The 16,867-nt window shown below is 34.1% G+C and overlaps 1 protein-coding gene and 1 long non-coding RNA gene across 2 annotated transcripts in view; one reads left to right on the top strand and one right to left on the bottom strand.

The window, feature by feature from the left end:
* The window catches only part of LOC120627421 (dachshund homolog 2), a 207,292-nt gene that overhangs the window by 67,356 nt on the left and 123,069 nt on the right, over positions 1-16,867 (bottom strand). Inside the window, exons 7-8 of the mRNA XM_039895423.1 lie at positions 5,372-5,442; positions 4,280-4,546 (exon numbers count right to left, since the gene is read on the bottom strand). Coding sequence (XP_039751357.1) covers positions 4,280-4,546; positions 5,372-5,442 — 338 coding nt within the window. The remainder of the gene's footprint in view (positions 1-4,279; positions 4,547-5,371; positions 5,443-16,867) is intronic.
* LOC120627340 lies at positions 6,485-9,130 on the top strand. Its single transcript, XR_005658904.1, has 3 exons — positions 6,485-6,728; positions 7,720-7,906; positions 8,906-9,130. It is a non-coding gene; the product is annotated as an uncharacterized LOC120627340 (long non-coding RNA).

The raw sequence follows: 16,867 nt of genomic DNA, 5'->3' as shown, positions 1-16,867 counted from the left end.
AATGTAACAAATTGTCAACTCTAATAAAGATTGGATATATTTTGTACACAATGTATTTATACCTTGTTAACTCTGTTTACAATAAATAGTGATGTAAGACGTAAGGTATATTTTAAAATCATTGTATTTATTTTAGACCTGTTAGCACTAGTAAGTATCTGAACTTTATACTGCTATAACTATATTATTAACTTTACACTAGCCATGAGACCATGCAATGTGCAATTATTTTTTTATTATTCCCATTACATCTGCATGATATGACAAAACAGTATTATTTTTACGGACTGCAATTAATTTATTGCACCGTAAGGAGCCTTAAGGATTCAATATAAAACAATCAAAAATACTCGACAGAGCTTTGCGTGCGTGTATCATTCGCATAACAATTATTGTAGCGAGGTACATGGAAATCGCGTGGTAATCCGTACGGTGCTTGGATGCAACAGCAAGGCCTATTCCTTTGGAATGCGACCTAACTTTATTTTGTATTTATTGTTCTCGATTATCCACGTTAAGTCTCATAAATATTAAAGTAAGATTCAACTTATATAGAACTACAAGAGCTAAAAATTGGCTTGAAAATTTGCGGATGGATTTTATTTTATTTGATAAAGAGTAAAAGTTTCATAGCGAAGTGCACTTGCAAATCCTTACTAAAATTATTTTTTTGAGCAAGCTAAGCATCCGATCAACTTTGATTTTTAGCATAGAGTTAGTTGAAAGCACGCAGAGCTCCAAAAGCTGCAGATTATTCTAGGAAAACCAACGGTTCCCGCGGCATATGTAAAAAATCTAAGTAAGCGCGGAAGAAGAAAGCTGGCAACAGCTAGTAAGTAATAAATTGAAATTGTAATAATTCCTTCGATACAAAGGATCGATTGGTTTTTAAACGCATATAGATCCTTGCGAAAACTTGTTGTCATTTCTAATGCGTTATATCCAAATTTTTACCTCAGTAATAACTCATTTATAACCGGGCAAAACGAAATATGATTGGCATTGTAAACAAAACATTAAAAGCAATATTGAAAGGAACAACAAGAAGGTACATCAGGGTAGCTCGATTTACAAGTTGTTTTGCCGATACTAGTCGGAATAAGGACATGTTAAGCCATTCGACACCGAATGGGCTGTCTCTAAACCGATTTATATATTCTTCGATGCACTGTACCGCTAGTTGTTCCTTTTGCGATTCAAGATCAAGCTCCAATACTACTAATTATAACGGTGAAAGTATCTTCGACCCATTGCTGTTTAACATTAACGCTATTTACAATAAACACGAATGTAATTAACTTATTTGGATTCGAGATAAAATTAACTTAATTGAATTGAACGGACTCAAATAAGTAACAGACGTAACTTGAAAAAAAAGAAAGCGTTCGGATTGGCGTCTCTCACGGCCCAAAGTAATCTATCGATACATTTAATTTAACTGACAAGATAGTGAACGCTCATCATATAATGAAGACAACATCGTTTCGTCATTGTCGATGCGCACGATAGCACTTTCGAGTTGTCACAACACCATCTTCCTAATAAGACCAATTAACAAAATTCTAAACAAGGCGTGCGAACGAAAATGAACTTTCCGACCTTGAAATTAAAAATTCAGTTCGATTTGTAATTGCTCGTGACTAACATTAAATAAAGATCGGGTCGCAAACGTGTGTGATGATTGAAAGAAGGAGGTAATGTCGAATCTTAAAAGATCAAAGTTGAATGACACGGACGTAAACGAAAGGGTTTTTGTGATGACCACGTCGATTGCGATGATCTCGAAGGTGTCAAAAAAAGTAATTATAAACAAAATATTATAAATTATGAATAAAAGTCTACCCAATAACAGATTTCAAACTAATTACCGATGCTCATTACGATAATTTTATGCAAATATTATGATCTAAAAATCACAGTTTTCCTGCGCTGCTTTGGTTAAGATATTTGAATGCATTCCTCTGAGTTCCCACGCTAAACTACCTAGCCTTTGACAATCACAATACCTTCATACGTACTCCATATTGTAGTCCTTTGATATTGTAGACATTAGTCCATTGTAAGCTTTGAGTATTTAATTTTTGGATAGATGTTATGATTTGCCGTGTTTTCATAGACGGTTGTCACCATGTTTTCCCAAAACATTGTTTCATCATCAGTGACGACAGTGGCATACAGGGTATGCACAAGATGTGCACCAAGCGGGCAGATGATATAAAAATTTAAAAATTCTACAGTAGAAGTTATACAAAACTTTAGGATAAGCATTGTAAGATTTTCTTAATTTTATATCATCTGCATACATTGTGCATACCCTCTATGCACGCTATTGCTTATTGATTATGTATAATATGTGTATTACAATAAGTAAAACTTTTGTTACTTGCAATAATAACCATCTCATTCATTTTATAAATTTCATTATGATTGATGATCTTTATTAATAAAGGGTATGAAAATATTTAGAGGTGTAATAAAAAAACAAAAACCTTTGACTAAAAAAGAAGAAATTGTAATGACATCCATCATTGATCTCTAATAGTTATGGTGGTTCCAAACAAAATCTTTGAAGAAGTCTCATTAGAATTATTAATCTTCTCCAGTAGCCATGTAATTTTTTCTAAAAAAAGTTAAGTTTTTGTATCGAATAAACTAATGATAGAAAACTACGGAGCTGTATTTTACTTAACATTTTAGCTGTTCCCGATATTTATTATAACTAACATCTTCTTTTGAATTATTGATCATAGGAATCGTACTGATATTTATTATACTTGTGTTAATAGTATCCACAGAATATATGCTATTCGCGGTGACAATTGGTGATATATATTTTAATTAATAATAATATTGTTATCAATTTGCATCAGTTTCATTAAACCTTACATTACTGCTATGACATGACTTAGAACTTTTAAGTTTGTACGTCCACACACAAACGCACTTTTTACTTATTTGATCTAAAATGTTTCAGGCAAGGTGTAAAATTGAGTGCATCCATTTAAGTGGTATTCATACACCATTAAATCCGACCTCGGCTTATACTCGTAATAAGATTTTATTATATCAGACCATTAAAAGTAAACGTGCGTTGCTTGTGGATGGAGACGAGAAATCATTTAGGAACCAGCAATCAAGGTACATTTGCAACGAATAACACCAATTCTTACTTCCTCTAATTCTGTAATAGAAGGAACAATTTACTAAGCTTGTTGCACTACCTTTCCAACTCGCTAACATTTATAGACCAGCTGTTATTACAGGCAAATAAACGTAGCTTAGGTTAGTCATCGGATTACAAAGTAAGAAGAAGCAGTTTTTAAGTTTAAGTGCTTTAATATGGTCTTTAAAATAAAAGGTGCTTTTATTGCCGATAATTCTGAACTATGAATGTCGAAGGCTTTGCGACTATTACAGGGTAATTTCGTTCAGCTTAATATGACGTTTATATCAGACGAGAGGTACAAGCTAGTGCTAATGCAACACGGGTACTTTCTTGTCCTATCTGTGATTACGTATAATGAAACTTATTAATAAGATCAATTTTCAATAAACGTGTTTCACCAAAGTACGTAGGTATAAGGTACATAGAAAGGCATGAGCCATACTAACAGAAACACATATAAAGAAGCACCGCACTGCTTTCTAACATAATATCAGAAAAAGCAAAAAAGTGACGAAATAGTTTTAAGATGATAGACATTTATTATTATGATTTTTTTTTAGTTTTTGATTTTTTTATGTTACTATATATAAGTTTTAACAAGTTTACCTACTATTAACGCATAAAGCCGTATTTTTACACTATTGTTGGCGCCCTTGTTTTAGCAGTTTGGGATTTATTAATATAACTGTCATATCCTTAACAGTTACCATCTTAGATTGCATTATCAATTACCACCAGCAGCCTTAGTACAAGATTTTCTCACTCGTAATCGAGAAGTCGTTTTTGAGAATTGAAATAATTGAATATTGAAATAAAATGTCATATATATATATATATATATATGTGTATATATATATATATATAGTGTGATAAAGCTAAAATTTGCCTACAATTATTTAACTCGTTTTTTTACAGAACGTTTGTAGAACAATAAACAGGAGGATTAGCGACTTTGGGCCGCGTGAAGGTCCATTTTACTTTGACTATAGAGAGTTTAATACTCGAAAACGACTCCTCGATTGCGAGCGAGGAAATCTTGTACTACGGCTACAAGGTCAGATAGCAGTCTAGGGCTAACTTGTAGTGGAATGAAAAACAAAACAAATAACTCACCATCATCCTCATCTTTGACGTTGTGATCGTCCTGATCAGACAGAGCAGCGTCGCTTTCATCGGTATGAGAGCGTGGGGAAACCGCCGCGGCAGTGGAAGGTATACGCGGCGGTTGCGGCGTGCGACGGGAGGCAGCAGAACTACGTCCGCTGGCCGACCCTTCGCCCCTCTCCACTCGCTCCCGATCCCGGTCCCGGTCTGACCGTTCCCGCTCTCCAGAACCAGATTTTGACAGGTTTAGCACAGGACTGTGGCCCGGAGAGGAACCTGGGTAGAAAGAGAATCCTTTTAAGTCGTTAATTACCGCCGAGGACTAAAGTGATACGTGCTGATAGTAATATCCTAATGATAGGTACAGGTTTTCTCATTATTCGGAGAGAGTCGCTCTAAGATTCTGTCATTCATCTTTGAGCTATGATCCAAGAGAGTATTGGAGCAGCGTGATGGTTTATGTCGGTTATAAGGAGCACATGCCAGTGATAAAAACTAATGTTTTAACATGCTCTACATGTCTCCAAGGGATGGATAACACCAATTTCCTAACTTTAGGCTAGTACCTGCAGATAAATTTGTAAGCAAAATAATATTTTCTTACCCGACGTTGTAATCGGACCTAGGATTTCGTTATTCGTGGTCAAAAAAGGTAGTGGCTTATCCCAAATAAACTTAAACTCTTCCCATATAGTTTGTTAGAGTAGATATAGAGCCTTGATCCACCACGCTGCTTCAATGCGTTGGTGGGATTCAAGTGAATGCTATCTGTTAATTTGATTTTAATTCTTATTGTAAAGTAAGTTAAAGATATGTTTCTTTTTTTAACTAATTTAGCTTAGTAAGTATGTGTAATAAAATAAATAAATAAATAATGTCTAGGTTATAAATACTATATACATGTAGTACCATAATAAGTAAATCATAGTATATACAATAAATCTATAAAATGATCAGGCTTTTTGTCAGGTTATGACAAAGTTTGTGGAGTTGTACAGTTTTCTTACAGATCTTCGTAACTTTCCTTGCATGTCATGGACATCAACAAAACAATGTCTGCCTTTATTAAGTGAAATTAATTCAACTATTAAGTATTCTCACCATTATGTGAACCCTCGCGCGCCTTGTCCATTGCTATAACACGTTCTATATCACCCCGTTCATCACGCAACCTGTAACAATGTAAATTTGTTTTAAATTTGTATAAAGTAATAAATATTGAACAAAAACATATTTTTTTGAATTTTTATGAAATAAATGTAATAAATGTTTTTTCAAGGGTAAATTCCTACAACCAAGATTATTTAGCTTTGCAGAGCTTGATTTTCAGATCAGTAAGACGGAAGGGTTTGAAATACCTACTCGTGACTTGAAGACGAGCCCGGAGGCGCAACGCTTCCGCGTGTTATTATTTTGTCGCGGTTCGGATATGTTACTCCTAGAATCTTCACTCCCACGTATTTGTAAGATTACTATCTAAACATATCATATACATTTGCAAGATGATTTTGTCGACCTCCTTGACGCAGTGGTAACTGGTAAGCGTACAATAAAGCATTAGGCCTATTACTTATTGACAAATTAAAAAAAAATCAAAACTCATTTATTTCAAGTAGGCCTAATATAAGCAGTGAAATGTCAAGTCTCTCTTTTCTGTCGTCAGACACAAACACAAACACAAATATATTCAAAATTAAAAGAAACAACAACAAAACATCTGGAATAAGGCCTTGCTGCATACACCTGGTGCAATGTTGTCTATAGAGTAAAAGTTTAATTTCCAAAATTCTCTGAAACGTTTCGAAGCAAATCAAGTCCCATCAAAGATAGATATATATTTATATTTATATTATATAAATATTTATTATATTATTTTTATGTATTTTGTATATATAGTATATTCGAATGTTATTGTATTAGTATGTAGAATTTTGTTATTATTTAGATATATTAAATATACTTAGTAGTTATGAAATATATTGTACCTTTATTTGACCTATACCACAATTAAATCATCTTACTCACATCCTGGGGTAGCTGGAAGAGATCTCTTATAGAGATAAGCTTTCCTTTGTACACTTCATGTATCTTATGTTCACAATCACAATTTATGGTACATAAATAATAAATAAAATAAAATAATAAATAAATAAAATAAAGATCAAAGTGAAATTCGAATTACAACACTTGTTTGTTCATAGAGTTGTGAAAGCGCTATCGATATCAACGAACAAAGCGAATGATATGTCAGCACCTCGTTATAGATACAATCGAAAATCATAAATACCGCCAATCGGACACGACACAACGCAAAACGAATCCAAACAAAGCCACTGACAAACAGTTTTATCATTTGAAACCATAAAGCATGCTACCCACTGAGTTGCGGAGCTACCACAAAGGGAAAAGTATAATATTATAAGACCCCGCTGAGTTCTTTAGTGAACGGATGAAGACGGTATGTGTAATTATTTTGTACGGATCCGAACCGCTACCCTAATTCCGTAGGTTCCTTTTGATTGTGAGTTATTGGTCTTTTGATGCTTCCGTTTCATTTCATTTTGTGCAAATGTTTGCAATTGTCCTCAACATAATGAGTTGTTTGTTTTAGATCTAGAATTATTAAATCTGGAAATAAGAGGACTACTAGATAGTGCGTAGGAACTTTACTCACGCGAATAAGTAAATATAACTATTGAAACAACTATAACCACTCGGATATCTACAAGTTATAAATTTCTAATATCAAGTTGCTTTTTCGCATGTAGCTGAATCAAGAATGGTTATCTTCAATCATCGATGAGGTGATATCAATAGCGTCGAGCTTAGTTGGCAGAGAAAGGGCTGTTTAAATCATTCTTCATCTCACCTGCTTGCGACGTACAACTATTAGACAATCCAGAAAACCATGTGGAATAACTACTAATAAATAACCATTTACAGACAAAAACAAATATAAATGGTTAAATAGTCTTTCGATTTACAACATTCCATTTCATTTGCTGTTTTCTTTGAAACTTCTTTAATTACCGATACTTAAATCGATTCATCGTTTGATACAATTAGTTCATTAAAATCTTTATTAATGTAACAGACGTGATCCATTACCAGTATGAGTCAGTATATTCATAAAAAAAAACAGATCTTGAAAAATGATTTCCCTTGTCGGAACCAATTTCGCTCATTTCAAAGGGGTTAATGCTACAATTTTTGCCCAGTAATGCCTTTTGAGCATTTGAATATAAATGACGTCTGAAAGTGAAATGTAACATACATAATAAGTGGCTGTTTTAAGCCTTCGCGGAACCCTTTTGTGGATTACAGAGTAATTTTGGGGGAGAGAACTCATAAAATGATTTTCTTGGAGTGCATTTTTCACATACTCTTCATTTTAATAAGGAGACCAACTTTAGTTTTACTTTGTTAATAATAAATTTGGTAAAATTAAGGTTCAAGGTTAAGGAGTGGCAACCTTGCACCGGAAAGCAAGAAAAATGTGTTTTTAAGAATAATTAGCCAGAAGGTGAATACGCATCAAGTGAGTCGGAGTAAGTTACTAGACTCAAGCAGCACGAGATCGTACGATCATATGCCGGAAAAGATTAATCTTGCATGCTGGAGGATGTATTTACTAAGGTTTATTTTTCAAAATCATTTTGTTGTACCAGTTATTTTTTTTCTGTAGTCATAGTAGTTGTATTATATTTTATACAGTATACTGGTTTCAAACAAGCAGCTGATATAATTACCGCGTATTTAATAACAAGCAACGCTCTATGCAACAGTACTCTATGCGTGAACCCTTAAAATGGAGTCGTTTGGTACTTTACTGACGAGTCACGGAACTTAGTTTGAATTTAATACATTTTTCATTTCCGCCGCTATCAAAATGTAAATTCGCGCATCTTTAAAATATCTGAAAGATAAATTTTGACAACTTTCGATTAAAGAAATGAAAAAATGGACTCACCGGTGCCATTTCTGTTGTAATATTTAGACTCACCTAAAATTACACGTCTAGTAATAGTGCTATTCTATTCCAGTAGATACAGTCTCAAATAGATAGCACTTAGTACTTTTAAATATGTCAATTTAGTTTAGTTTAGTCATTTTATATCACCCTAGTTAGCACTATTAAAACTGTATTAATTATCATTTTTATTTTGGAAATTTTCGTAGTTTTCGTTGTCTTCTTTGCCCTCTCCTTTGACGAAATCTAGAACGGAACTCACAAAAAAACACTTTATTTTTGTTTACTCTCTCTCTTTAGTCGGTCCCTCATCACTGTGGATCGTGATCACTGGTATGGCGAGTAATCTTGTCATATAAGATCTCTCTCCATCGGGTCCTGTCTTTGGCCATTTGTATTGCGTTATAGAAGATTTTTGTTTACATCTACCTAAAAATCTACCGCCTTTAGCTTATAATTATTGACGATGCGCGACAATAGTTCTGCTATTTAAATATATTCTCAATTATTATACGTTGTACAATAAAGTGACATAGTTCTCTAAGAGACTACCAGAACTGGCAATATGCAGGAAACATAGCTTTGAGGACAACTTGACGTTGACATCTTAAGATGCAGTAGTAGCCAAACTCCATTGAAAAATTAAAGCATGGTGAAATTTGCAGATCTCTTCTACAAATGTACGATGAATAAAGATGCTGACTTGCCGTTCAATATTTGTACAAAATAAGCAAATTAATAAAGTTTTTATCAATTACTTTCCAAAACAGGATATTATTTGACAATCCAATTTAAACGAATTGAAAATAAATGAGGCCTCGCATCCTGAACGAATCCAAAAGAAATGACCAAATCATCACAGTACGATCGGACAAAAGATAACGCCTGTATCAATAAAGTAATAAATTATTTCCACTTCCTTCGTTTTTTTTTTCGTCATCACAAAACTGTTAATGTGATCGATGATGTTTGAAATTTTGTACGGTTCATTTGAAGCGTTAAAATTTAAACCGACTTTAAAAGCGACAAATGTTATTTTAATTGTGCAGGTCAAACATTGATGTAAGCCATATTCATACATTTATCCAAACAAGTTAAGTCGAAGTGTCTGCTTGTAATGTGAATAACAAAAAGGTATATAAAACAGCATTATCAAAACGAAAAGATTTTTTTTTGTGTTTTTTGACTGTTAAATTGTGGTAGCATAATTTAGACGTTATTAAAATACACTTTTTTTGGAAGAGAGTTATATTTTGTTGATTGAACAAAAAATTGTTTAGCTCTTTATTCTTGATACGACCTAAAGATTGTTTAACGCTTTCTTTAGCTGTATAACACTCATTAGCATCATATTGCTGGGAACAGGTCGCTTTTCCCAATGGAGGGAACTAAGGGTCTAGAGCTTTAACGGTTTTCCAACACCGACTTTTTCATGTGCTCTGTGAGACGCTGGGATGGGTAAAAATTTGACTGACTCATCTGATCATTTCTCACGTCAGGAACTTAAACTGTTTCGGTGCTAACAAACTCTAGGGGGTTACAAATACCTAATATTTTTAACATCGTCTAACATGCTTACTAATTGATCATTGAAACAGTTTATTACTAGTTGTATTAGTGATTCGTACTAACATAGAAAAACAAAGGCCCTCGTTAAACGAAATCCACTTAGCCGTATGCACTTAAATCCGCCAAATGCAAACAGGTTAGGCAGGTAAATAGATGAGCCGCACTACCAAATCTATTGAATTTTATGGGTATGCATATGATTCTATCGCAAACACCAAATGGATATGCAAATGCTCCGCTAGCGAAATTATGAAGGTTAACTAAGTTAGTTAACGTTAACCATTGCCATTACAGGGCGGGCAGTGGCCTAAACAGATATTCCGGAGCCACGAGCGCGGACAATGCGATGCAATCACCACACGAGCCAATGTACGCTGATTAGTTAATTCTGAACCGTTCGTACTGCCTAATATTGCAGCGCTCCACGATCATAACCGTTCTTGTATGCATAATCTGATTATCGTAAGTATTATGAAGCTTTTGAGCGTGTCGCCGATTTACACGAGAACATTAAAATCGACGAAATACGTTCGAATAGCTATTAAGGCCATCAATTAACTGCTATCAACGCTCTTCACGATTTTGTTTTCTGATTTTAATATTTACCAGCTGTTGCCCGCTTTCTTTGTCCGCGTTTATTACGGTTTTTTACAAGTCTTGTGGGCACCGTTTGTTTTCCTGGTATGATAAAGTATATTACCAACATCTTAGACTAAGCAAACTGTATGCAAAATTGGCTTATAATAAACAGCTAATTATGGAAAGAAACTCTTCATTGCACATTCAGAAAAAAAGTTTAATAAATATATATGCGTAAAGGCGACCTTATCGCTTGAAGCGATCTCCTCCAGACGACCTTTGGTTGATGAAGCATATTAGGGAAACGGGATAGTTCTACATTCAAATAAAAAATACATAATTAAAATATAAATTAATTATAATTATATGTAATTTACATATACTAATGATGTGCTTATGATTTATTTTTATTTATTTAATGGAAAAATACGTCGTCTAATAAGAATGAAAAAATAGGAGTGATTAAAATAAATAGTTCAACCCTAGTAAGTTTAGAATCTGAAAACATCGAAATAGACGAATACAGTAATTAAAATCTATGCACCAGCAGTTCTTCCAATTTGCATTGCGCGGAATCGATTAAGAAAATCAAATCCTCTCGGAGCGTCACTGCGTAAAACATTTGCTTGACACCCAAATCAAAAATCGTTTTAGCTCACCCTCCCGAGGGGAGATTGGGGAAGCGTCGACGCCTCAACATTTATTATTTCAGACATATCACTCACATGCAAAACAAACTCCGTCCGATCCATCAAAAAGTTTCCTTTTCCCCCGTCTCCTCTTCGACACAAATCGAGTGTGTAAGTACTGCGGTTAGGAACTAGGGTCATACATTCCGGGAGTCTACGACTTGGCAAAGAATCTACCCAATTGTTCTGTTTCCCCTTGAGCGACGTATGATTAATTTGCGGTAACAACCTCATTATTAACTGTGGTAACAGGGAACAGGAATTCAACAAATTAGTTGGGTTGCTCTCAACTAAGTACTTTTATTGTAACTATACAAATAAAACAATTGCGGAGTAACTAACTTATATTGATTCAGTAGGATATGTAAGAAATAAATAATTTTATTATTACATTTTTAATTTTATTTTTTTGCCAGTTGAGATGAAAATAAGTGTTTTATTATAAGCCAACGTGTTGTCTTTTTGTAATACGCTAGGTTTATTAATAGAAGACGATTTCGCACTTTCTAATAAGCTTGATAATCGTTTTGTATGCTAATATATATTAACAAGTTTTAAGGGGGCTTACTCTACAAGCACTTTAGTACTTCAAGTCTGTTTCTAGTGACTCTACCGTGAAGAAAAAGCCGCTACATTGTTAGTTATACCTCTATCATGTGTCTTGTGGATTGCATGTTCAACTACGATCACAAAGTCCTGGGTCAATTGGGAAGTCGGGCCCAGCTTTGGTAGGTATTGGTTTTTACAATTTAAAATTCTGAGTAACGCAGTTAGGTCATTGGTCCACCTCTGTGCCGCAGAGAGCACGTCGAGCCCAGCAGTCGTATGTATGAAAATGGCTTAAGATATGCTTATATTTACTAAAATGTGTCACATACACTAGACATTTTATTGTTTACGTAAGTATATGTAAAGTGTTTGACGAATTTGACGCATTAAGGTCAGTCAGGTTCAGTAATTTTTTAAAAATATGAACATTTTAAAAACCTAAAAAAAATCACCTCCTAATTCACAACGAGAAATCTAATCTGTTCATAATGCTGCAAATTACAAATAAAAAATATGACGCCAACTAGAGTGGAAAGATGCTGTAATTGGAATATAATATATTCCAATTACTGGCGCATTACTGAAGGCGTATTTCGAAGTTCGTCGCTATAGATAGATAATCCCAATTGTTCAGACTTCAGTCTATAGACAGCTGATATAGCAGGAAAATAAATAAGCTTGCTCATCCACAAGAAATGAGCATTGTAACCCCCCCGTAACAGTCAACAAAGCTTCGAAGAAAATCGAGCGAAAAAAGGCTAAAAACACCTTAGGGGTTTACTAATCGAATAAAAAATATCAGCGGCCGATGCCAATGTATGGGGGAGAAATGGAATAAATTATGAAGAAAATACAAGTAGCAAGGGGCTGTAGTTAAGCAAAAAGTTATATGTTTATGCAGATAAAATACCTTATGTTTTGTCTAATTCGAAATCCGTATTATTTGTTAAAAATTGTAGTGTTTATTTTTGATATCGTGTCAGAGCATAACCTTAATAATTAAAAAATGAAAACGCAATACTTTTCTTTTCCTTACGAATGTAAGGACAGACATACAGACAACAAAGTAAACCTGTGAGGGTTGTTCGTCGAAACGTTCGAAACCCTAAAATGAACCTAACGAGAACTGCAAATTTTCCTTCCTCATTTCTTATTTTTAGAGGATGGTCAAAAATATGAATCATATACGTAACAGATGCGGATCGCAAAGACAAAAGCAATGGTGAGTCCGACTCTTAAAAAATTAGGAAAAATTCGTTGCTGCTCAAGAGTCAAGACCCCTTGCTGCTCTTGCGATTAAGGTGCTGAGTACGTACTGCTAAATTACGTTGAAAGAACTATTCAGTACAACCATTTTATTACTGTAGTTCAATACAGCCATAAAATTCTGGGATGAAATAACTAATATTATAATTTGTGAACATTAATTACTGAGTGTTTCGGTTGTTTATAATTTATTTTGAAGCCAATTTATGCTGATTTTTTCTCCAAATGTAGGTATTTTTTATTAATAAACTTTTAAAATTTTATTTATTGACGATTCCAAGAATGCGTGATAATTTGGCAAAAAAATAAATTGCAAAGTTGCACACTTAAATCAAATTATGTCATGCCATGAACTTTGAAAATAATATACTGTGCGTTCTCAAAACTTCTAATCGCACAAACGATAACACAAACAAGGTTTTCTATGTGAACGGGACAAAAGATAAACACTTAGGGCGGAAAAAGAACGACGAAATGCAAAAATAATAGGAAAGAAGTAACCTGATGACTTGTCGGCCGTACCACCCTCCCGCATAAACGTCACGATGTCATTTGTAAAAATTGTGGCCTCCTAACTTCTCCGATTTAAGAACAGAAACGAAGAAGAGTGGAAGAATTTTTTTTTTGTATAAATAATGTTATGCTTCATAACGTAAAATGTATAATATAATAATGAATAACTAATAAAAAATGTCACTAATCGCATGAACAAAAAATCCGATTTGAGAAATGTGATAGGCCATTTATTAAGAAACCGCGGATCCAGGTAACATACAAAAAGACTTTAGTTATTATTAATCTCATTAACCTGAAAACTGAAATTAAAAGTATTAAAATTAATTCTATTACAGTCGAACACGGTGAATAGATTATATATAATACGTAGAATTAGATACCAGTTTGCTTTAAAGTCATAAAAATATACCTTAAATTTCAAGTGAAGACATTTATAAGTAATTGTAAGAAGATGTATTGTAAAATAATTTCAAAAACATGTACTAAATGTTTTTGAAATTATTTTACGGAAAGATATTCGGACATAAGTGCAGATATTACCAAACCAGTACTTTAATCAAGAAAAAACCAAAAACAAATAAATCAATCGAATTAGTTTTGAACGCGCACTTTTATTTTTTTATATACAGGGGTAAAGAGCAAGAGGCCCATGTGATTTGCCTGGAAACGAGACGGAACCTGCCTTTTACCACATTAAGAGCTTTGCCATTCATCCAGTTCTTGCTTATCTAGGTTCGAACGAATTACGCGCTACTCCACACCATTATTTTTCCAACCAAGCCGGTCGTAGGAAAAAACAAGATGCCGAGGGTGACAACAAGAAACGGTAGTCTACGGGACCTTTGCGGGGGAAATCGGAGACAGTTATTTAAATTTGAATAATATAATATGGAAAAAATTACGTCACTTAATACCGTAATAAAACTGCACTAAGCGACCGGGGCATTATGCTTGCCAAATGTAAGAGGGACAAGCAAAATTCGCTTATGAAACGTGAAATGAAAAATAAAACGCGTCGGGAAGAAAATAAAATATGTCTTGGAGGCTTTAGAGCTCATTATGATATTAGGAAAACGTGAGGAGATTGAAGTTGTCATTGGAATGTAATAGATGAACGAATACAGAAGATGCCTGAGGAAGTTACGTGAATTTTAATGAGAATACAAATGGCACTTTATAAGAACTTATTCAACATGGTTTATGTTTAGCTGCTCTCTTGTTGCCGGACTGAAAAGTTTTATGATAGTTTTCCGACATATGTTAAATAAATACTCAATGTTTGTCATTACCATAAAGTTTTAGTATTGGGTTCTGTAACTTGAAAAAAAATTCATAGGAGACCACTGTTAGTGTAACTTCCCTTCAATATATTTTTTGAAATAATAACAAAATAATTAATCATTAAGAATTCTGAGATGGTTTGTTAGCGCGTCAGTGTAGTCTTTTTTCTTTCAACAAATCGGCACGTAGATTTAAAAAGGTTCGCCATTCCTGATTTAAGAAGTATGGAGAACAGAATAACAACCTATTTGTTTGCAACAGATTACAGTAGCGTAACGAGATTCCGATCGGATCCGTGCGAGGTTATTAGGATTTAAGCGGCAGAGCGTCGCCTGTCTCCGGGCACAATGTTGGATAATTATGCAAAATTGCTTCTACAATTCGTACTCCCCGACTTTTTAGGGGCATTGCCATTATCTGTAATGGGAATGCTTTTTAATAATGTTGTATTTCATTGTAATATCTTTAGGGACTGAGACTGCTTCGCTGTTTTAGCATATGGAATATGTTAAACCAAAGAGACAGTCTCAGGATTTCAAAGTCCTGAGTTCTTTTGACAAGTATCTAATTCCCACTACTAGGCACACCCCTCAGTGAGCATGTTAATCCGTTTCACCTAAGTTTATATCGCTAACACGTGATTATGAAACATGTAGAGGTCCCTAAACATTTTTAAACTCTCACACGCAAGAGAAAATCTTTGCTTTGAATTTTATATAAGATTGTGTAGTTTTTAATTTTATTTACAATAAATTGTTTGACTGTCGAATGGCGCACTGGGCAACGACCCTGCTTTCTGAGTCCGAGGCCGTGGGGTTCGATTCCCAGATGAATGTTTGTGTTTATGAACAGGAATGATTTGCAGTGTCTGGGTGTTTATATGTATATTATAAGTATTAATGTATATTATTCATCAGTCATCTTAGTACCCATAACAAAAGCAAACTTTTGGGGTTACTTTGGGGCTAGATGGCGATGTGTGTACTGCCGTAGTATATTTATTTATTTATTAGATGCTTTTGTAGTTGTTAATTTTTGTGGTTGTTAATCTAAGTAGGTATATCGATATAGTAACTTCCTTTAATTTTTAAATAAATTAAATAAATAGTCGTTCATCTTGTATGCGGTCGTAAGCCAAAAGAAAAATTAACGTGTACTTGTATGAAACGTAAACAAAATTTTAACCTAGTGGAGGAAACAATGATTTGATATGTTACCACACCTACGTTTACGTCTTACTATAAATTTGTATTAACGTGGCGATCTGTCCTTGTACACTTCGGAAATACGCTTTAAACCAATAAGATTTTATCCGTAATGTTTTTTTTTCCGAATTGGTAACTTTAGACATACGATTGGCTGACCGCAGATTGCATAAATACGGCTTCGCGGCACGCAGCATATGGGATAACCGCAGAAAATGCGCATACATCGACACACTTCCAATTCAATTCCTTGGATAATGTGACGAGACAAATCCTTCCTTATCTTCAGTGGCTTGGACGTCGCTCGTCGAATAGCATAAATTTCTCATAGTTGGACGGTTAAAGTCGTTCATCGGCTGTGACCACTGGATGCGCTCAGTCGCTGGGTAATGATTGCAGAAGTGGACATTTGCGTTCACCGCAACATGGTCCTAACTAGACATTAATGGCAAGCGGCCAATATCTTTGACTTTTGAACCGACTACCAAACAAGGAATTCCGTGCAATTTTTTATACATGTAAACCTTCATCTGCGGTGTTTCTTGCGTTGCCGAATACGATGTTGCTAACAGAAAAAAAACGCACTCAGATGCGTTATTTTTCTGATAGCAAATTCGTATGGAGAGTCGATAAAAAATTTAACTTTAACTATGTCATGATTTACAAATTTAGTTAGAAAGAATGTCAAAAAAAACGTGTTTACGTACTCAATTTTCATTTTTATATTGTATATCTATAAACAAATATATATAGAACTAGCTGTTGCCCACGTTCTTCGCTTATTACGGTTTTCACAAATCTCGTGGAAAATGTTTATTTTCCTGGGTAGTAAGAAGGACAAACAACCAAACACACTTTCGCATTTATAGTTAGTCAGAATATACCATATTTGTAATACAAAGTTAATCTTAAAGTAAACTACACAAATCTTAAGTGGGCTGTTGAAATAAATTCGATATTAATGTCTTAGATA

The sequence above is a fragment of the Pararge aegeria genome, chromosome 11 (assembly GCF_905163445.1).
Source record: "Pararge aegeria chromosome 11, ilParAegt1.1, whole genome shotgun sequence".
NCBI lineage: Eukaryota > Metazoa > Arthropoda > Insecta > Lepidoptera > Nymphalidae > Pararge > Pararge aegeria.
This window is presented reverse-complemented; position numbering and strand designations above follow the sequence as displayed.